Here is a 22,711-nt window from a genome sequence, read left to right as displayed (position 1 = left end):
ACTTCCACTAAATCAGGTTTCTCAGACCCTCACCCAGCCTGGGCTTGAACACTTGCAGGGATGGGGCACCTGCAGCTTCTGTGGGCATGCTGCTGCTGATAGGTGAGACAGCCTTTGAGAGACTGCTGGCGTTTTTTAGATGTCAGTGGAAGGCCAGGTGAGACACTTTGGGGAGGTCAGAAGGCATTAGGGATCAAGGTCTGACTTGTGAGACCACTCTGGTGTGGAACAGAAGATGGTCTAGGGCAATGAAGGCCCAGCAGGACTTGTAATTCCTACCTAAAGCCTGTCTGACAGCACATGGATATGTTAGACCCAGAGGACATCATGTATGTCACTATATACCTGGGAGTGGAGCTGAATGGGGCTACCCAGCTTCTCCAATGTTTTAGTGGGAACTTTCCAGCTCCCTAATGGCTCCATAAACACTTACATTGGAGTCCAGTTACCGTGTGGACATGGAAACATAGCCTGGCATCAGCCAGAGGGTTCGAATCCTGCCAGTGACACTGCAGGGGACACATTTGCTGACAGGCACAGCTGGGAGGGAATTTCTTACAGCTACAGGGAAGAAAATAAACTTCAGGGGATATTGGGAAAAACTCAATGTCCAAGGCATTTTTGGAGGACCTGATTTTTCGACCAGGCGTTTATCCAAAGGGACCAAGCCCAGGGCTGCCCCAACACCCAGTGCTGGGTGCTGGGGTACTCATCTTCCCCAGTTTTGTGGCTGCTGCTTGCCTTGCCATCCCTAATGTCCTGGCTGCACTGCTCTGAAGAAGACAGAACTTCTTGCCCTTTCCCAGTGCATCTGACACAGAGCTTCATGCAAAAGACACAGGACACCAGGCAGACTAAACCATCCTCCCCCCAGCCAGTGGGTCCAAGCATCACTCTGATCATGGCTGAGGGCATTCCCGTTCCCTGGAGGAATGAGCTAGGTGTTTTTCAGGCATCATGCTTCATTAAATGTTTTTATAGCATTGCTTTGCAGCTGCAGGGTGCAGTGATGAGGGGCTGCAGCTCTGACTCGCTGATTAGCACCAGGACTGCTGCACGCACAGCACGAGGAGACTCAGTGATCGTCTGAGCAGGGAAAAATCCTCAGAATAACATAAAATCAGGACTGGTTACAAGCTTGGCTTTTAGGAACTCCTCTAAATAGTTTGTCATAGTCAGACGTTCACCAAGAGGGAAACTTAATTACAATGAGGTTCTGAGAGAGGCTTGACACTCTTCTCTCCAGAGCATGCTTAATTGGAGAAACAAATGATGTCCAGCATCTTAGTGGAACATCCAAGGCCTTTTTGGACAGAAATATGAGAAGGAAGGCTGAGGACAGTGAAATGTATTTTACCAGCACTGATTTCAGCTTGGTCTAAGGATCAAAATCCTGCTAGTGACAGTTTAGTCTGGATGATGAACTGAGAAATCACACTTGCACATGGAAAAATGTGTGACTGGAATAACAGAAATCCTCTCCCTTGTCATGCTTTCTTGTTTTGCTAGCTAGTGCTTGAACCCTGCAGAAATCTCTTTCCTGGAAAAAAGATCCCTCTCTGACAGACCCGATGCTGATGCATTGTGTCTGATTCCCAGGGAGCTGTTTTTGGTGGAATTTGAGCATGAGCAGCGGATTAGAGGGGAGCCCAGGGATCAAACTACCCCAGCTGAATTGTTTTCCAGTCTAACCAGTTGGAAAATGCACAGTCTGCCAGCGAAGGAGCGCTCTCTTGTGGGCTATGCAGAGTGTGAGGAGAGCGTGTGTCAGCGGTGTTGGCTCAGGGGTGATTAATAAAGAAAATAAAGACTAGGGAAGAAAGGCATGACATAAACCAGCACAGCAGCTAAGTGTAACCAGATGTCAGGTTGTTTTGATTTTCTCCTTGCAAAACCGAGGAAGAAGGAACACAAATAAGCCCCCCTCAGAGTCAGAGCCACTTTAGGCACCCACTGTGCTGCTGGAGGCCAATTGAGATGAAAGGTAAGGTCCAACATGTCACATACCCTTGGCTGGGGGCTTGTGAATTGCAGAAGCCTGTAGGACAGCTAGCCACAAGGCACAGACATACTGGGTTTGCTAAATTCTTCTGTACTGGGGCTTTGGCAAAGCAGCCAGCAGCTGAGGATGGCAACTGGACCAGGCAATTAACGGTGGATATTCTTCTGCCTATAGTCATGAGAATGTGGTGAACACAAGGAAGAAGAAACACAGATGATGAATGAGAAGAAGAGCCTGTTAATTGATACAAGATGGTTTGTTCAAGGCTGACAGCCATGCTTGTCTTTGCTGGGTGGGTGAAATAATTTGCTTCTGGACTTAGAAAAAGCCTATGACAAAGCCCAATAGACTGAAAAAAATTGTTACAACTCCTGGAGTACCCTCCACCTCTTTGGACCTGCCTAGGTGTACTGAGAAGAATTGTGTTCACACTGTACCCACATAACCATCTCTTCTGCATCTCATGGCCCGGGACCGTTTAGAAACTAGAACAGAATCACAGAATTGTTAAGTTTAGAAAAACTCTGAAAGAGCATCAAGTCCAGTCGTTAACCTAGCACTGCCAAGCACACCATGAACCCAAGTGCCACACCTACATGGATTTGAACACTTCCAGCAATCTGACCACACCACTTCCCTGGGCAGCCTGTTCCAGCACTTGAGAACTCTTCCAGGGAAGAATTTTTTTCCTAATATCCAGTCTAACCCTTCCGTGGCACAAATTGAGGCATTTCCTCTTACCTTGTAGCTTGTTACTTGGGAAATAGTCACCAGAATCCCCAGAGAGACAACTAGAGCTTTTCCCAGCCCAGATCCAATACATGGAGTTGGGCTAATGTGCAAAATGCTGATTCTTACAGTTAAGCATATCCTTATATACTTCACTGTAGTATGCTTGCATACTTTACTGTGTTGAAATACTTCCTAGCCCAGGATAATTTCTCCTTGGCCTTTCCACTCAGATGATAATGCTCAGAGGTTGGGATAGGACCAGAGCCAGAGTTTGGTACTGCTGTAGGTGAGCATCTTTACTCCTCACCAGCTGAAAGCTGGTGGAATATTTACACTGATATTTACATTATATATTACATAGATACCATATATATTATACAGATGGAATACTGCTGGTATATTTACACTCCTTCTCAACACCCCTCCTCCCAGTCAACCAGATAGGAAATAAGTTGGCAGATCCTCATCTAAACAAGTCTAGTGCTCAGGAAAAGCAGCATAAATTACTCAAGATGGGGTAAAACATGGCTTGCACATACGCCTACGGTCTTAGGGAAGAAGCAGAAGTGACAGCTCTTTGCTGCACCTGCTGCATTATGCACTTGGTTTTTCAGTCACTCAAAGTGGTGTTGATCCAGGTGCAGGCTCGGTTATGTTTTGTGCTCTTTAAAACTCAGGAAAAGGTAATCCAGGTTCTGTGCTTTATTGTACAAGACCACATGGTCTGCTTTAGAGACAGCTGCAGAAGGTAAAGTGATAGAAGAAAGGAGGCAAGGACTGTGTCCCTATTTCACTGTGTGATGCTGGCAGTGCTAGTAGGAAAAGACAAGCTGTCCTCCCCAGTGCCTGGTTCCTACTAAATCCATCTGAGAAGGAGGCAGTACTAGAACCTGGGGAGGTGGTTTCTCACCAGACTGCTCTGTTTTGCCCAACTCTGAGCACTGCAAGCCTCACAAACACACTCTGATGTGGTTTGAAAGGACAAATGAGAACTGCCCTGGCAAGGATTGGAGTCTGGGCTCAGATGCTTGTGGAACCTCTTGATCTGTAATGAGAAGAAAAGGCCAAAGAAGCTGGTACCATGGAAAGTTGGAAACAGCCCATGAGAGCCATGAACAGTTTAAGACAGGGCTTTTCTGACTCTCCTGTGATGAATCTCCCTGCAGTTCTCTCCACAAATACCTGCAGAGGTTTGTGCCACTGTGTGGTTACTGTGCTAGAAAAAAAGAGAGAGAGAGAGAGAGCAAGGCCAGCAACACACACGAACCTCTTTAGGGAAAAAAGGCCAACTTAATTGTACGGACAGCCTGTATTTAAAGCATGTTACATGCAGCTAGGACAGGACAGAAGCTCATTGGACAATTGGGAAAAACATCTATGGGACAGTACCTCAGGATGTATCCCACAGAAAAGACACCAGGTGTTAATCTTTATTATGAATTCCACTCTGTTTTTCACCATATTATCACCCTGAAAGACTTCCTCCCTAACTGAAGCCATAGTCAGCTTATCAGTCTGGGAATGGACCTGAGAGTCAGGAGAAATTCAGGCCTGAAAAAGAATTTTCAAGCCGTAATTCCTTAGCTCTCTAAATGTGTGTGTCCACACTGCTGGATCTGCCCATGGCAAGCCTGGTGGTTCCTACGGTGGCAGTTTTGCTGCTTTCCCAGACCTGGATGCTGCCCTTCTTCTCCTGTGGCTCTGAGCATTCAAGATTTCCATTCTGGCTTGCAGAGCTCTCAGCAATCACTGCCTGAGCCTCATGTCTGCTCTCATCCACAGCAGCCCTGGAGGTATCAGAGCAGCACACCGTCAGCCTGAGAGGCTTATTATTATCAGCTTAGGAGATGTAGGTCGTCAGGGAATTTTAATCAGCAGAGACACTTTCACATCCAAATAGACAAAGATATTATCAATTCCCTTAAATGGGCACCAGAAGAGATGAGCTGGAGCTCTTGGGATTCTTTCTTTCTTTATCCTGTCTGAAATAAATTGTTCCACAAACTGCAGTGATGCCATACTGATCCCCAACTGTTAATGCCCTGGTTTTCAGTCACAGATGTACTTAGAAATTCAAAATTTCTCTGAAGGCTTTTCTTTTCCATGAGGAACATGCTGTTTATATCTCTCACTGCTCTGGAAGGCACCCTTCATGATGGCCACCTGGAAAAGCTGTACCAGGACACAGTAGGCTGCTCGTATTTAAAAACGCCAGTCTGTCTGCTGGGTCAGTGCTTATTTCCACCAACAGTTTTGATCTGTTTTCCTCTCCTCTCCCAGGGCATTCCTCACTTGCCCTGCTGTAGCATTCCATGCTGTGTAGCAGCAGCTAATGGGGACTTAGTGAGGTGTTAGCCTGGATGTGCGTGCTTCAGATGAAGGGATTAATACCTAGGGGCTTGTTTGGGACTCCTGCAGACAGCAGGTTTGAAATATGGCAAGGTTTATCCTTTCTCTTGCTTCTGTCAACATCTTCATTGAATTATAATTCCATTTTAAAAAATTCACACTGTTGGCATAAAGGAAGATACGAACAATTGATAATTTTATTTTTTTCTCCCTTCTGTGGCTAGATGAATTGCAGGTATTGCTCCTCAGGTAACAGTTAGGACTGATTACTTCTATAATCCCAGAAGGCAAAGAAAAAGTGAACCTGGGATGCGTTTTGCTCTATTGCCTCTGGTCTTGCTGAAGAGCTAAAGCATGTGTTCAACAGATGTGGTGCTCTAGATGGGTTAACTGAGTTTGAGCAGCACCACAAAATAACCATCTGCAACTCTCCATGTGGTTTGTATGTCCTCTGGAAATAGGGGACATCCCCCCTGTCAAGGGTTGCCTTTATAAATGACAATTAATAGGCACTAAAAGTAGGTGTGCTCTGAAACCAGGTACATTGACCCTCATTAAGCTTCGTCCAGACTCTGGAAATTATGAAAATATTTCCTTTAAAGAGGGAGGGCTGTCAGAAGGGCTTTAAATACAGTTTTAAAAATGCCATCAATCCTTTAGATTAGCTTTTCTGTCAGTCTGAAATAAAACCAGTTACATCCCAGCAAACTGAGCAGGCACTGCTCCAACCCTGTGGATACAGAGGGGATTAGTGGGAAGGCTGGAGCTGAGCACAGGTTTTCAAGGAAGAGAACTCTGGAGGGAGTCAACAGACCCAGGGTGCAGGAAGGTGGTGACTCTCCTGCCACAATGCAATGCAAAGCTGTTGTCAGGCACTGCAAGAGCAGCCCAGAGGATACATACGTACATACATACATACATACATACATACATACATAAATATATATATATACACACAAACATACACATAAGAAGAAAGTAGACCTGTTGGAGTGAGTCCAGAGGAGGCCACGAAGATGCTCAGTGGGCTGGAGCACCTCTGCTATGGAGACAGGCTGAGAGAACTGGAGTTGTTCAACCTGGAGAAGGGTGGCTTTGGGGATCCCTTAGAGCCCCTTCCAGTACTTAAGGGTGCTACAAGAGAGCTGGAGAGGGACTTCTGACAAGGACATGGAGTGACAGGACAAGGGGGAATGGCTTCAAGCTGATGGAGGGCAGGGTGAGAATAGATATTGGTAAGACAGTTTTCCCTTGTGAGGGTGGTGAGGTACTGGCATGGGTTGCCCAGAGAAGCTCTGAAAGTGTTCAAAGGCAGGTTGGGGCTTTGAGCAACCTGATCTGCTTGAAGGTGTCTCTGCCCATGGTAGCGAACTTGGAACTAGATGGTCTTGAAGGTCCCTTCCAGCAAAAACTACTCTATGATACCATGAATCTATGAACTGAAGATATATATGTATATATCTATATACATAGCTGAAGCAGAAGAGATTAAGACATCAGGTTGCTGGAGGCTGCTGTCTGCTGAGACCTTCCATCTACCCAGGGAAGCTCACACCTAGCTCGTGATCCATAGTAATTAATCAGTTAATTCAGTGATTTATGGATTTTCTGTAGTTCCTAGTTATGGCTAGACAGCTGGGTATGGTGATAATGGAGAACAAATTTTCTGATAAGTAAGGTGAGAGCTGGAGGAAGGAATAATACCAATATTGATTGGGTGGCCTGTACTGTGGTTCTGTATCCAAGTTAAAGTCTATCCAGCAGACATTTGAAAGCTCAGATATTTAGATAAGATTGTAAAACTGGTTATTTTCTTCAAGCTGCCAAAGATGCCAGAGGCTGGGAAAGACCTATTGGGATAGAAGATGTTCTGGTATAATTTCCTCTATGGGGTTTGTAAAGCCTTCATGCAAAGGAAATGTAACTCAATGTCATTTCCTGGCTTTATTTTAGGGATAAATTCCAGTTATCAGATCTGTCAGGATCTGACAAATACTCCAGTGAGATTATGTGATTATGGGAAAGTTTGCAACATAGCAAAGGGTAAGACATCATGCAAAACGTCAGCAATCCATGAGTCCATTGACGCATTTGGAAGTCTTATTATCATTCACTGTGTGCAGGTTTGGCCAAAACCCATCATTCTTTGTCTGTCAGAAGATTTATGGTGATATTCTTTTATTTTGTTTTTGTTCAGTTTTGGGATATATTTTTTACTTTTTTTTTTTTTTTTTGCCACGTTCCATTTAAGCTATTTACTTTTTAAGTATCCAAGGAATGGCAAGCTTCCTGAACTCTACAAGTGCTGTGTGGGTTTGCTGTTCCCCCGAGGTTTTGTGTTAAGGCCACCAATGAAATTGAAGTTGTCACTGAGCATGCTGGTTTTGGCTGGGGTAGAGTTAACTTTCATTCCAGCAGCTGTTATGAGGCTGTGTTTTGGATTTGTGCTGAGCACAGAGTTGATAATCTGAAGACGTTTTTGTTACTGCTGAGCAGGGCTTGCACAGAGCCAAGGCATTTTCTGCTTTCCATACTGCCATGCTTGTGGAGGTGCCTGGGAGGGTGGGAGGAGACACAGGCTGCACAGGCGACCCCAAATGACCAAAGGGATATTCGAGACAGTGTGAGATCATGCTCAGTGTATAAAGAAAGGAAGAAAGAGGAAGGAAGGGACATCTGGAGTGATGTTTGCCCAAGTCACCACTATTTGTGATGAGGCTCTGCTCTCCTGGAAATGGCTGAGTACCTGCCTGCCCATGAGAAGGCATCTCCTTCAGTAGATGGCTTTAACTTGCTCATTAAAAGTCCAGCCTGGCTAAGCCTCATGTAAAAAAAGACTATGAACAGTAGCCACTTCTTAAGCTGAATCATAACTGTATTCTAAGAGGTTTGGAAATGTCCCCTGGAAGAGGAGTGTTCCTCTCTGTATTGCTGTATAATGAGCTTCTGGAAACAAGGCTGTCAAACACACAGGTTTTGATGCCTAAATGAATACATGTCAAAATATCTCATCCGGTGTTATGAGACTCTTTCCTGCCAGCTCTAATATTGACTATCTAAGCCTGCAACATCATATATTCCACTAATGCCAGTGCCAGAGACATCAGATTTCACAGGCTACAAAATCTGTTTCCAAGAAAATCAAATAAATCTAGCCATTTTGGGAAAGAAGTGGGCTCACTTGAACTTGACTCTGCAGGACTCAGGGATGACCTGTTGGTGTTCTGGTGAAAATCTGGAGAAAGAGGGTTTCCAAATTCTTGACTGCATCTTGCAAACAGGATAATATGCCACAGCAGGACAATCCTTCCCAAAAATCCCAGTCCCACCAAAAACCATGGGACATCAGATACTTCCTCTGCTGCAGATTCGGGAAGGTGAGCTCAGCTTGGGTTGACGTCATGCAAATTCAATGTCATGGAAAGGACAAAGAGGAGAGGAACTTCAAAAGAATGAAAGGGTGAATGTTTACTAATGCCAGACCATGAGGCTGGACTGAAAATAAATCTTGTCAGTCAGACTTTATATAACTTCTGTGATTAAGTCACAATTCTGGCATGTAAAGTCAAATGGTGATGCTGTCTTCCTAAATACCTGCAAACTGTCATCCTACTGAAAGGTGATATTGAAGAGAAAATTAGTGTTACACAGTCAGTGTGTCTGCATCATAGAAAAAATAAAAAATGATTAATTGCTATTTTGACATAAAACAGTAGATGAGGACTCTCTTTTATTAGTGTTTTCTAGTGGAGCCTCTGGGATGTGATTTTTTCCCCCAGTGCTGTTCAACATCTCTACCATATTACGTGGAAGAGAGAGAAAAAACATTATTCATATAATTTGCAAATTGATCTGGACCTCTGATTAAATGGAAATATTTGAAAAACACTTACTAAATCAGATAGGTTTGTAAACATCTGGAAAGACAAATTTATACCATGCTTCCAAGGCAGATGTTTGCACTAAGGAGAGCAGAAAAGGGCATAAAAACAGTGGTTCTGGAACTGTTTTCATCCAAGCCATAGAATTAAAGCAGAGAAAAATCAAATAGGTGATAAAGGATGCAATTACTCCCATATTCAGCACTAAGTAGTGAGGCTTACTAATTGATACTGTTTTAATTTAGCCAAAGGAAAGAAAATTAAAAATGAATGTTAAAAGAGCATTGCAAGGATGGAATCCTGAAAGTGTGGTCTATGGCAAAAGTCTTAACAAGCTGTTTATTTATTTTGCCCGGAGAATGACTAGGATGTGAGCTAATTATGGTGTGCAAATGTCTACGGGAAGGTGATATTTATTGTGCTTCCTGTTTTGTTTTTTTTTTCTCAAGCCAAAGCAGAGTGAGAGCCAGTTGCAGGAAGCTGAAGCCAGACACTGTAGATGTTAAGTGGGTATTTTTAATGTTGAGGGTAATTAGCTCTTGGAATAATAGACATAGGAACCCGGTAGATCCTCCAAGGTTGTAATTTTAATTAGGGCTCAGAGGACGTGAAGAAAGCCTAATGTGAGTGTTGCTGTACTGCTCTCCCTCAATTTTCTCTATAATCAGTTGAGATATAAGACTTTTCTTCAGGGAGAGCAGAACATGAATCAAGATTTTCCCTGCCTCTCTCTGCTGACAGCAGAGATTTTCCAGAGAAATCAGCTTTATTCAGTGGCACCCTCTGGTATAATTAACTACAAAACACATTTTGTATCCAGGATGCTGGAAGAGCTCAGGGCAGCAGCAGCTCCTAGGAGGCTGCCTGGCCAGGCTGATGAGGGAGGTCAGACTGAGAGATTAGAGCACCCTCTCCTGCTCCAAAAATTAAAAGCAAAGCGATACAGCTGTGGCTTAACTGTCCCATGGGAAATGTTGTGTCACTTACACACTTCAGTGAGCACCGAAGAGTGTTGGGAATTAATCTGATAGTATGCAAATAACACAGCATTGCAAGGAAATCTTTGACATTTGAAACCCTGCCTATATCTCCAAGCCTTGCTTTCATTCCTCACATCTACAGCTTATCATTACTGCCACGAGCACAGTAGAAAGCAATGTTTATTTCAGCCAGATTACACAAATAGTTTACACAAATAGTTTACACAAATAGGGTTACACAAATAGCTGGGGGAGTCTTGCCTCAGCTGCTTGATTTACCTTGTTTGTTTATTAATGAAACCAATCAGGCAGTGCCAGGACCTGAGCTTGTTTTGCAGAAGTAGGAGAGTTATCCCTAGTCTTGGATACCCTGAGAATGGGAGAGATGTGCTGGAACCATTTGGGATAACCAGCTTTTGCTGTGGAGGATGGATTACTGCCTTACCTAATGGAAGGAGGGTTGTTGCATCCACAATCAAAAGGAGAAGAAAATGGAGACAGTGATAAAGCCAGTATGCTATGGAAAAAAACCCCACTTTGCTATGGAAAGGTATGAATTGTTAAGGACAGAGTAATTATACTAATGAATAGACTGCCAAGACTTTTTTTAATCTTTCATTGCTGGGATCTGAATGCTAAAAACAAACATCCTCTAGAAGTGAGTCACTGGAGTTTTGCAGCTTCTCCTGGAGACTTTGAGTCTGCTGACCTGAAGTGGAATTAAACTGTGCAGCCCCATTGCTGATGCAGAAAGAAATGAGACAGCACTGAGCATATGACATGTGGATAGAGATATAGGTATATCTGTATGTGGATAAATCAAACTTATAAGTTCAAATTTTAATAAAAGACTCCCATTTAAAAAAAATTTACTTAATGTTATTTTTTGAGTAAAATCTGGTGTCAAAGCCTAATGCACTGGCAGCATACAAAGCAATGTTCTGAGTTCAGGCTTGCCATTAGAGTGTGTCTTAGGCACTTTCCAAATATGAACCTATTTTATAATCCCTGATAACTATCTTGAGCTGTGACAGCCTCCAGTGAAGCACATGACCAGGAACCTCCCTGGATTTGGGCTGTGCAAGGAAATGAATGAATGGGAGCAAATGAATGAAATTAACAGCGAGAGCTGCTCTCCACACTGCATCTGAAAGCCTCTGTGGCTTCCCTCAGTCATTAGTCATGAGAAGCTGCTCCTGAACTCATGCCAGTGAGATGTGTATAATTTATATGATGTAGTTGAAGTTAATACTGCTAAAAGGTTGAATTACAATTTAGTCCCTCTGGATCACAAATTCTGGGCCTCTGACTGCAGCTAAATTATTGCAAGGGGCTTCCTAGCTAGGACAGGCATGGAGACATTTGAGGCTTTTCCAGGATGATAATTGTATTGCCAGGTCCAGGGGGAAGGTGCCTGGGAAAGGGTTATTGGAGGGCTCAGCTGTAGGGAGGTATATGCAGGACCCAGAGAAATAACCAAGAATTATTAAATAATGGAATAGTTTGCACTGGAAGAAACCTTTAAAGGTTATCTAGTCCAACCCCCAAGAAGACTTGGATGCAAATGTAAAAATTTTTGTGTATATCTCTGCTGTGGTATAGAGAAATATAAAGAGCTCTTCTGCAGGGGCTGATCCCAGGAGCTAAATCCCACTAATCCAAGGCAGAGCTTTAAGATGCCATCCCTGCAACTGCTGGGTTAGATTGGAGTACCATCTGTACTGAGACAGTTCGGTGTGAGGCAGGCTTGGACCTCGGCAAAACTTTCAAGGAACTAAGGGCTTGGGAGGTTACAGCCCAAGCTGTGAAACCCTCAGGAGAGGAATGGCCCTCACCAAAAGGGACAGAGGAAGATTTTGGCAAGGCACAGAGGATCCCAGAGCACCCACCCAGCTGGAATGGCCTGTGCACACAAGAATTTGAAGGAGGTGGGCACCAAAGCCGGGGAAGCTGACCCTGCATCACCTATCCTCATGGTGGTACCCACCCCCAAGGACAGCCACTGACACTGGAGAGAGGCTGCTCTGCTGCAGGTGGCTCCTTCTGGATGTGTCTTTCCATCAGGAAGAGGAGCTGTGGGTGCATTTACAGGACGTGGTGCCCAGCAGTGCTCTGTGCTGTGTATCCCAGTGCCTGAGCATCCAGGATAAAAATACTTTCCCAGTAATGAGCAGGTAAGCTGGAGTAAGGGGTCTGCTATTTATAGAGCACAAACTTGCTGGGATCAGCAAAGTTTTCTAAGCCGTGGGGTGACATTGCAGATGGAGAGGAGCTTGCTGTGGCTTTGCTATTTCTGTGCTTGGCTGTGAAGGGGGAGATTGTAATTCAAAAAACTCAGACAACCCTATGGCTTCTAGTATTTACCAAGAATATCTGAAACCAAGTGCGTACACAAAGCTTTTGACCTGACAGTTATTTAGCAGTTCTTTATCTAAATTCAAATCATAATACTCCTTTTCCCTCATTTTCTGATTATCTATTTATCCACCTTTCAATTTGACAGGTTTAAGAGACTCTGAGCCGTCCTTGAAAAACTTTTCCAGAATATTTTAAAATTGTGTGCACATACATACATATCCCTAAATATATGAATATATGTGTGTGTGTGTGTGTGTGTGTGTGTGTGTGTTTTTGTCTTTGTATGGGCTCTGATTCATATTCACAACCCACTGAGGATTTTTTGAGGAAAACTGATGGCCTAGTCCATTTCACCTTTTAATTTTCTTATATAGGTGTTTGTCTGTGTGACTTTGAAACTATCTTTCTTAGGAACCAGATGCACAATATGTCCATAGGTTGTACATACTGCTGCTGCAAAAAAAGCAGACTCACTCTTCACTGCCTGGTTTCATAGTGTATTGCAAAGCATATTAAAATGTTTATGCAAGTGTGCACTTAGGGGTTATGGCACGTCCTACACTGATTGGACACTTTTCTGTGTGGTGAGGTGGCTCGTGTGGTGCATGGCCACGTCTGTGTGTGGGTTTGGCTGCTCAAAGACTTGTGCTTTGAAAGCTGCTGCGAAGCTTGGGCTGACTCAGCTGTACTCACATGCACGGAACAAATACATATGGTGAAATCTACTTTCCTTCCAGCATCTGGTAAGGCTCTGCCTGGCTTCCTGAAGAACTTGGTGCAGATCTATCTACCCAGCCGTAAAACAATGTCATTTCTCCTGTGGTGTCCTAAAAACTTCTTCTGGGTGCTGTCGAGGCACATCAGAGGGCATCACTTTAACACTGGAAATTCATTCAAGACATTTATCCAGGCTCTGTGGTGGCTGCTCTTTGGAGTAATCCTACTTTGTTCCCCAGCACATTGCTCTGTCTTTAAAATTGGACTGCTTGGACCCTGGAACTGTGACCCCTTCTTTTCCAAAGCCTTTCCCCATGTGGCTGCCAGGTTAGCTGTGGGACGAATAAGCAGAGACCCTTCACTAGATCTTGGCCACCGGCTGGATTATGTGATCCTGCAAGAAGAATGTGAGACACCAAGAGCTCTGGTTAGATTTGTTGACTTTGGAAAACTTTCCTCAGCTTTTGTAGGCCCTCTAAACCCTGGCTTCTGTGAGGTGGCTGCACATTTAGGGGAAAACTGGAATAAAGCTATCTTCTCATGGATGTGCATCAATCATAAACTGGATTCCACCATCCACCATAATGCATTTGCAAGAACCCTGCCCTCTCCAATCCAAATTTTGCTTACAATAATGAAATATTTTAAGTGGGCTCATGTTGGCATCATTGCATCCAGTGAGGATATTTGGATGTACACAGCCAGGGAGTCAGCAACTGTGCTCAGGAACCACGGGCTACCTGTAGGCATTGTTACATCCGTGAATAAGGGAGAAAAAGGCATTGAAGACACCTGGAACAAGATTAAAGAAGTTAGTAACATTAAAAGTAAGTGCTTTGAGTCTTGTTCCTTTTTTTAAAATTTTTTCACCAGGGTAGGACTGCATTGCTACCCACTGCCCATATTTTAGAGAATGAAAACTTAGTGATTTAAGTAAAGAAGAGGTTTATCTCTGATCTTAATGTAGACAGGGCTTCATATAATAGAATGCTGGGGGTTTTGTTTGTGATGAAGATAGACCAAAATCATCTACTACAACCTGAAAGATTGGGTCCAGCTTGTCTGAAAAAACCCAGTATTTCATAGATGGTTCTCTGTGCTTGGCTTGTGTAAAGAGGAGTTTATAGATAGGTTTTATATTAATGGTGGTTTGTATTGTGGAATATCAAAGATCAATGTCAATATAAAAAATCTTGCTTTGATGCTGTGTCCTGTATTTCAGATCTCCCCATTCCCATGGCTCCATGTCATTTTGCAGGAAAAGGCACAGACTTTGGGACAGTCAGGCATGGACCAGATGTTTAAACACAACACAGTGTCTGACCTAAAATGTGTATATTAGGTGGCAGGGTGAGCATGTGGAGGTTGGGCACTGCTTACAGCTACAGGGTGTCTGTCAGCTCAGGCACACAGGAGGAAATCTCAAGCCTTAGTCAATGACAGCAGTGACCACAACTGCCCGTCATCTTGACCTGTCCCTCACTTCTGTCAAAACTTCATTCCTTCTTTACAGCTCCAGAAATGGTTTATACTCACAACCTCCTTTATTAGGTGTTACAGACCTCTAGAGGTTGAACAAAATAGGTGTGGCTCTCAGCTTCCTCAGCAAACAACATCAGAATCTGACCTGATAGAGTAGTTCAGACAGCTCTTTATGGGGGGGGGGGGGGAAGAGCTATTTTGTGTTGAAAACCCCAGACAAATTACTAACACTCTCCACTGTCCTTGTGTTCCAGTTATACTCCTGTGCATGCATTCTGTTCTCATTGGAGGGCAGGAACAGGCTGCCTTGCTCACAAAAGCTCTGGAAATGGGACTAGCAGATGGAAGATACATCTTTATTCCGTATGACACTTTGCTCTACAGCCTCCCTTACCAAAACAACTCATTCAGTGTCTTTGATAATGACAGCAAGCTCCAGGAAGCTTATGATGCTGTGCTGACCATCACACTGGAGTCTGGAGAAAGGACTTTCTATGATGCATTCAGGGAAGCTAAAGAAAGTGGTGAAATAATCAGGGATTTGGAAGCCACACAGGTAAATATTCTTTCTCTTGGGGTTTTCTGGGACCTTTCAATAGGAAACATGAGCAATAGTTACAGAAAAAGTACAGGGAAGAGTTAATCCAGCCTGCACACTTTCATTTTGAGAAAAATACTTTCATTTTGAGAGAAATGAAAGAGCACATTTCCCAGATGTCTGGCAATATAACTCACTTGGTTCAACTGTAGGACCATGATGGGAATTCAAGAGAAAGGGGCTGTATCTGAGGCTCTCAGATTTGGTTTGCTGTGTGCTAGATGCAATGGACTTGAATTGAAGAAGTATCTCTTAGGGTGGATGAAGTCCATGGAGTTTGTAAAGAATCAAAATAAGATGCCCATATGATTGAGAATTTGAGGGGATGAGACAGACTAAAGAAATAATGGATGCTTAAGACCACTGTTGTTGTATTCTTCTTAGCACTATAGTCAAAGTTATTCTTTGTCAGCACAATTATCTAAAAGTCACTGGTAGCCTATTAAAAACCAAATCAGTTTTTACCTTGAGAACATTTACAAGAATTGGAGAATCTTATACTGGTGAAGAGATACAGGATTCAGCTGAGCTATACTTCATATCTCCCTATGACATTTTAAAAAATTACAAGTACTTTTAAGGCATAATTTATCAGATCTGCACAGATCTGCTTTAGAAGGAGATGAATCATGTCTTGAAAGCATTAATTTCTTTCCCTTCACTTTAATGAGAGCCCAGGTTAACTGAATTGAGTGCCAGGTTCTTCACTGCAGATATCTACATCTGATCAATTAATCCCACAAATGTCATATTCTGTGGCTCCCAAGAGCACTCCTCATTTTTCTCACAGGTATATGGCTATAATCTCTCTTCACCCACCAGCTGTGAATGACCATGTGATTGCAAAAATCACCATTTGTGTTAAAGGCTCCTAAATCAAGTCTGGTATGGAAGGGAGCAATGCAAGCAGAAAAGGCTCTGTTACCCCACAGAACAAGTTTGCTGTTCTACTGTGGGATTTTTATATTTTTGGGACAAATAGTATTCTGACAGAAAAAAAACAACTCTTTGGGCATTACACTTTTTCTGTCTTGGTATGGAGCCTCTTTGATCTCTTATTTGTAGAATATGTTTTAGTGTAATGTTTTCAGGCAGATAAACTTGTGATAAACTTAGGCAAACATCAGGCTCAGAATCCTGGCTTTTCCCATCATAAGGCAATTTTGTGAGGTTTTAAAAATATTTTGAAATTGCATTTTGGGAAACCATCATAAAAAAGACAGACATTCAAAGTTATGCATATATTTGGTCTACCTTTAACCTAAGATTCTGCAAACCCATTACTCTGTGAGCCTTAATGTTCTGGTGTCTCAGTATTTAAGTTTACAACACAGCCAGGGGGAAAATATTTTTGCCACCAATCTCGAACTGAAGGTTAGGAGCAGTTCATCCTCAATTTCTCCTGTGTTTTTAGGTTTCTCCACTCTTTGGAACAATTTATGATGCCATTTACTTCATGGCAATGGCTATGGACAGTGCAAGGAGGAAAGGAGTCAGAGCCTCAGGCGCCAACATAGCTGAGCACACAAAAAACTTCAGCTTCCCTGGATTTAGTCACCAGGTAGAGACAGACAGCTGTGGGAAGGGGATGAACAACTATGTGATACTGGACACAGATGGCCATGGGAACCAGCTTTTCCCAACCCACCTGCTGGACATGTCTTCAGGCTCTGTGTTGTCCCTAGGCCAGGCCATCCACTTTCCCAATGAAATTCCACCCAAACCAGACTCCAGCTGTTGGTTTGATCCAGATGTTCTTTGCACTGAAGGTAAGAAAGAAAAAAAGAACTAAAAATAAGGTGAAATGGCACTGAGTTCATGCTTCTCATTTCTTTCATCTTTTCTCTCACTCCAAGTGATTACCCCCTTAAATTAGAACTCTCCAACCCAAAAAAGTCTAAATTCAAGAATCTGATATATGCTGCTTGTAATGGGAGTCCTGTGCAGAGCTAACACCATCGATCCACAACACTCTCTTATTGCTTGTTAGGACATAGAATAATAGAATCATTATGGCTGGAAAAGACCTCTAGGATCATCAAACCCTTAACCTACCACTGCCAAGCCCACCACTAAATATCACTTCTACACAAGTTTTTCAGCAATTCCAGAGCCATTAATCCCACTACTCTCCTGGAACAATAAGGTTGTTACCACTGTTACATGCTTGAAATGTTTTCTAGGTCTAACACTCAACACCTGCCAATATTAATAGTAACCATTATGTAACAGAGGCTCCACCCAGCGCTGTGTCTCTGTCCTTCTGAGGGACAGGACACTAAGAGGATTTGCCTTGAAGACAAAGAGAGCTGCACAAAAGCAGATGCTCTCAGCATCCTGCCTGTTAACCCCTGCTTCTTTATTCAGCAATGAGGAGGGAAGGACCATCAGAGCTCACCTCACTGAGAAAAAATGATAATCATGACTCAAAATAATTTGAGCTATTATAGATAACAGATATAGTAATCAAAGGCCTGGGGGCAGAGATGCCTGAGCTGCTTCCCAGGTTTGTCAGACTGGGCACTGAGTTTACCTATTGTTTTGAATTTGAGGCAACTGTGGTGCAGTTTTAAAGTTCACAGGGAAGCCAAGATCTCAGGGTAGGGTACTTAACCTCCTCTTGACATATTTACTTATAGTATTAAGCATTTACACCTATTGCTCCAGGATATGACTTAAACAGATGAAATTAACCACATCTGTGGAATATTTCATTCAGTAGCTGAGAAAATCATTCCCCTTGGCTTAGCCATAACTGAGAGGACACATAAATCAGTGTCATTCTATGAAAACTGGAGATGTACTGATCTTATAGCAACTGGCAAGCAATAGAAAAGTATAATACTATCATATATCTAATTTTGCACTGCCTCTAGGAACAACATAGCAATTTTGAATCTCATTGCAGTCTATGGAAAAATCCCACTGATTTTTAGAGAGATCAGATTTTATGTTCATACCTTTACAAAAGCATAAAGCTTCAGGCATCTGTCAATTAAACAGTAATTTATTATGATTTCTAGGATTTCAGAGACTGAACTTTATGGCTAGAATTAAATATAAGCCTCACTCTAGCTTTTGGATGAAATTAGGCTTGGAGGGGTGTTGTATGTGAAGTTGTCAGGCTGCTGTGCTTCCTAACTCCAGGTTCACCAGGAGCAGGGCTGAGCTGGTGTTCCCAGGACACAGACACACACACACACACACAAACTGCAGACACAGCCAGTCACTGGCAGAGTAACACATACAGGAGAGTTATGTCTTTACAGGCACCACTACCCACAACCAGCACTGCTGGGACATGGACATCAGAAATGGGCTGGTGCTGTTCTTATGCACCTCATGATTAGGCTCCAAGCCTGTTACCAGATCTCACAGCCTCAACTCTTGCAGGCTCACAAATGCATCCTCTGGTAGATGGTCCCAACCTGAATTCCCCCATAGCCATCCCTTAAACCCTTCAGTCTCTGCAGGAGCTGACTCCAGACTTGTGGTCTCTCACGAGTTGCAGGCTCCAGGACTTCCCTGTTAGTTAGGTTGATGTTAAGTCTGTAAATATCACACACAGTCAGAGAGCACAACTACCCAGGAAAAAAAATGTAGATGGGGTTAAGAAGGTGGGAATGAGTGCACTGATCAAGTGCAGGGTTTGCCTGGAAAAAATGCACAACATGGTTACGTGTGACTAGTATCCCCATCCTCTCACATACTTGAGCATTCCTGGCCCAATCTAGCTCTCCCTTTACCCATGTTTGCCCTCTCCCTTAAAGATCCTGTAAGAAGTTTCATGTACTCCCACCGTTCCCTTAAAGCATCCCCTAATCACTTTAACTCAATCCCATAAATTCCCTCAAGCATGCTGTAAGTTTGCTCTTTCCCATAAGCTCATAATTAGCTTACTTTCACTTCTGTTTAGTTGTGAAGTATGTATGGGTCGGGAGGGACCTTTCAAGGCCATCTATTCCAACTCCACACCAGACCTGGTTGCTTGAAGTCCCATGGAGCCTGATTTTGAACACTGCCAGGGATGGGGCATCCACAGCTTCCATGGACAGCTTCTTCCTTGTATGTGTGAGGACAATCAGGGCCTGGGGGCCAAGACTGAAACAGTGAAATTTCAGTTAAAATGCTCTGCTTTTTCCTGAAACAAATACCAATTTTCAAAAATTCATTCAGCTTTCACTGGAAAGCTCTTGCTCTCAGTGCTTGCAGATAGGTGCCAGTGTAACACAGAGTTGTGAATCTTTCATCAACCCAAATTTCTCTGTGTTTGTTTGCATTTATAGATCTCTGGATGCAAACAAAATAAAACAGAAAAATTAGAAAACAGAAGAGACAGACACAGCAAACATTTCCCACTGGAATTTAGCTTATGCTGTCATGTCAGTTTCCCTTAGCTCTCTAGTAAACACATTCATCAGCAAAGTATCTGTCTCCAGTACTTTCTGCTGATGGATGTGTTGAGAACATCAACCTTTGGCTGCTCCTCCTCTTCTTCTCTTTTCAGCATTAGAAATCTGCAGCAGAGAATGAAAAAGCCCAGATGGGCCAGTGACTCACTCTGGCCCTTGGTTTGGTATCACATGATAAAGATTTTTCAGCATTTCAGTTCCTCAAGAGAGAAGGGACAAATGTTAAAAAGTTATGAACTTTTCAAAAGCTTCTTCTAAAACTTAATACTTCCCTGTGAGTCTATTTATTTACTTGGAAAAAAACTATTTTTCCACTGATCCAGGGCTCTAAGTCTGGTTTAGGAAAAAAAAGTATATGGAAATAAATAACTAGCATAGCTGAAGTCTAATGTACACCAAATTAGTAAGTATTTGTGTATTCATAAATGAATATTGCATTAAAATTGTCTTCCAGCATTCTTCTGGCTGAATATTTGAGTTTGTAATCCAATGGCCCGATATTGATGTTTTTAATATTATTGCCTAAATCAAAATGATTTTCTAATTCACTGATTCTTTTCCCACCTTCGCACAGGGATTGAGCCTGCAGTCATTTTGTTGGGAGTAATGCTGTTATTTGTCCTTGTGCTGTGTGCTGTGGGCCTGGCTTCTCTCATCAGGTGAGAATGGTAACATGTATTTGAGTTGGTGTCACTTTTAGCTTCTGTGTGGCTTGTGCTTTAGCCAGCAGTTTAGACTATGCACACACAGACGGTCTGATTTTGCTCTTGGCTCTCCAGCCACATATCTCTTCACATTTGTGGCATATTGGTCCTGGCAGCATGCCAGACATCCACCAAAGACATTCTATCTCTCCTTTCCTCAGCTGGACAGGGGAGAGAAGGTACAACAAAAGGCTCATGGGTCAAGATGGGGTCAGGAAAAGATGATTCACCAATTACCACAACAGCCAAAATGGACTTGATGTGGGGAAATTAAATTTATTACCAATCAAATCAGAGTCAGATAATCAGAAATAAAATCTTAAAAACACCTTCCCATCTCTCCCTTCTTCCCAGGCTTACCTTACATCCAAATTCTCTACTTCCTCCTCACCAGTGGCAACGGGGCCAGGGAATGGGGTCTGCAGTCAGTTCATCCCACATAGCCTCTGCTGCTCCTTCCTCCTGAGGGGAAGGAGTCCTCACATCCTTGCCCTGCTCCACAAGTCTGTTGCTGGAATTTTCTGAAGCATTAGGAAGGTGGTTATTACTTTAAAAGTACAAAGGATGAGATGCAAACCAAAGACAGGAATCTGTCATGAGAACATAAGGGTTGAAACCAAGTATTTTTCTTACTCCAGGTCATTCTTGTCTGGACTTTTGTCCTTAATATAACCATATTTCCTATGAAACACATGAGGCTGACCCTCTGTATTTTCTCCATGTACTGAAGAGAAAGAAAATTCCTCTGGAGAGAATTTGGAGCAAATATTTAGATACATCTTTATTGCCAAGTTGGTTTGCTCTCTGTTTTGAACTGAGGTTCAGCTCCCTTGTCATTCCCATTATATATATATATAAATAGATCTGGGCATGAGAATTTGGAGCAAAGGCAGTAGTCTTCTAGGGAAGGAATAGTTTCCCATAATTGGATGTCACATCTATGTCCCAATTCTCTATCCAAGGTAGAAATGTGCCAGAAAGGATTGGTTGGTCCAAGAGCTATGGATTGCTCTTGGCAAGGTCACTATAGCCCCTGGAGTAGTTGGTCTCTAATTATTAATGTCCACATGACCGAACTTGGAGTGAAAATAGAAGGCATATTTACTGAGCAGCAATGAGTTCAGCAGAGTTCCTAGATCGTTCCCTCCAGCTTTGCCTCTCAAACGATTCCCAGACATGTTTTGTCTCTGCTCCTGAATCATCCCTCCAAACCCAGATATGAGGCCACCCAGCAAGCAACACCCCAAACAGCTCCCCCACTTTCAGCACACAGCTGCTTCTGATAGAACTGCAGACACTGATGAGGTTGCCTCCATCCACCCACACTTTGAAGCCCTGCTCTGTTCCCTGGCCACCAGCCTCTACAATTTAGTAAATAAAAGACAATTTTTCTGCCTACTCTATTTGTAAGCTCTTCCACAAGCACCAAGCTGTGCTTGGGAAGACTTGGTCATGAGAAAACATTTATGGCCATCTGCAAGGAAAGAAAAAGTCCAGTATGATTCAGACAACGATTTATATCAGGAAGGGGCATGTCTGGAACTAAATTTAAACCACAGCATGGTCTGAGTTGAAATGTGGAAGCTGTGGTCTTAGTTCTGTCAGGGATCTGCTGCATGATCTTAAATGAGTCACTCCACTCTCTCTGCTTAGCTTTTGGCAGAGGGATGCTTTCTTCCCTGCTTAGGGAGAGGATGTGATTAATCAAGGAAGGTTTTTCAGATGGACTTGTGAAAGGTACATAAGGGAGGATTTTTTTTCATGAGGATGAGTTCAGTGGCTTGAGACAGTGTCTTTAGAGAAATATTATAAAATGTCATCCCAAGTAAAGCCTGTGGTTATGTGGCCAAGGCTTCCTCTCACCTTTAAGAAGCTGTCTGTGCTCTTCTAAAATGTTCAGGATTGTGTGTGGTCTTCTAAAATGTCCAGAATGACACATGGGGAGGAAAAGTGAATTGTGGTGATTTAGGGTTGTTTTATGTGGTGGTGTCCTTCTGCAGTAGCATTAGCAAAAGTCATCCTATTGTCCACCTCATCCAGGAAACACTTAGGAGAGTGAAGAGCAGTCATCTGCTGTAATGTTAACAAAGTTCCTTAAGTAAAAGAAGTGACACTGAGGGCAATGTAGGAGCTTTTTCTCCCCTTTTCTGCTCCTGGTTGAGGAGTTTTTGACTGTCTAATAGATAACTGCTGCTTTGTGCTCAGTGTTAGACCCTGATGTCCATTGAAACAAGGGGTCAAAATGATGAGGTGTGATGTCAGGTGTGCCATACTGCTCATCCTGTGTAGCTTTTCTCTCTGTATAAACCTGTGACCATTACAAGGCACATCTTGCTCTGTGCTTCATAACACACCATGCTACAATATAGACAGACAGCATGTTTAGACAGTAACTTCTGTCCAGGCAGCTCTTATAAATTAACTACAGTTCAGCTTCAGTCCCTAAGAAAGGCTGGTGTGCCTAAATGTGGTTTGCTCGTGACCAGACCAGCCAAA

The 22,711-nt window shown here is 43.0% G+C and overlaps 1 protein-coding gene across 1 annotated transcript in view; it reads left to right on the top strand.

The window, feature by feature from the left end:
• Window positions 1-13,107: 13,107 nt before the first annotated feature.
• LOC106859824 (retinal guanylyl cyclase 2-like) overlaps window positions 13,108-22,711 on the top strand; it is a 38,203-nt gene continuing 28,599 nt past the window's right edge. The window contains 4 exon segments of the mRNA XM_014887342.2: window positions 13,108-13,846; window positions 14,756-15,057; window positions 16,514-16,868; window positions 20,086-20,170. Coding sequence (XP_014742828.2) covers window positions 13,108-13,846; window positions 14,756-15,057; window positions 16,514-16,868; window positions 20,086-20,170 — 1,481 coding nt within the window.

The sequence above is a fragment of the Sturnus vulgaris genome, chromosome 2, assembly GCF_052056855.1.
Source record: "Sturnus vulgaris isolate bStuVul1 chromosome 2, bStuVul1.hap1, whole genome shotgun sequence".
Classification (NCBI taxonomy): domain Eukaryota; kingdom Metazoa; phylum Chordata; class Aves; order Passeriformes; family Sturnidae; genus Sturnus; species Sturnus vulgaris.
Note: the sequence above shows the minus strand (reverse complement) of the source record. Positions and strands in the feature narration are given on the sequence as shown.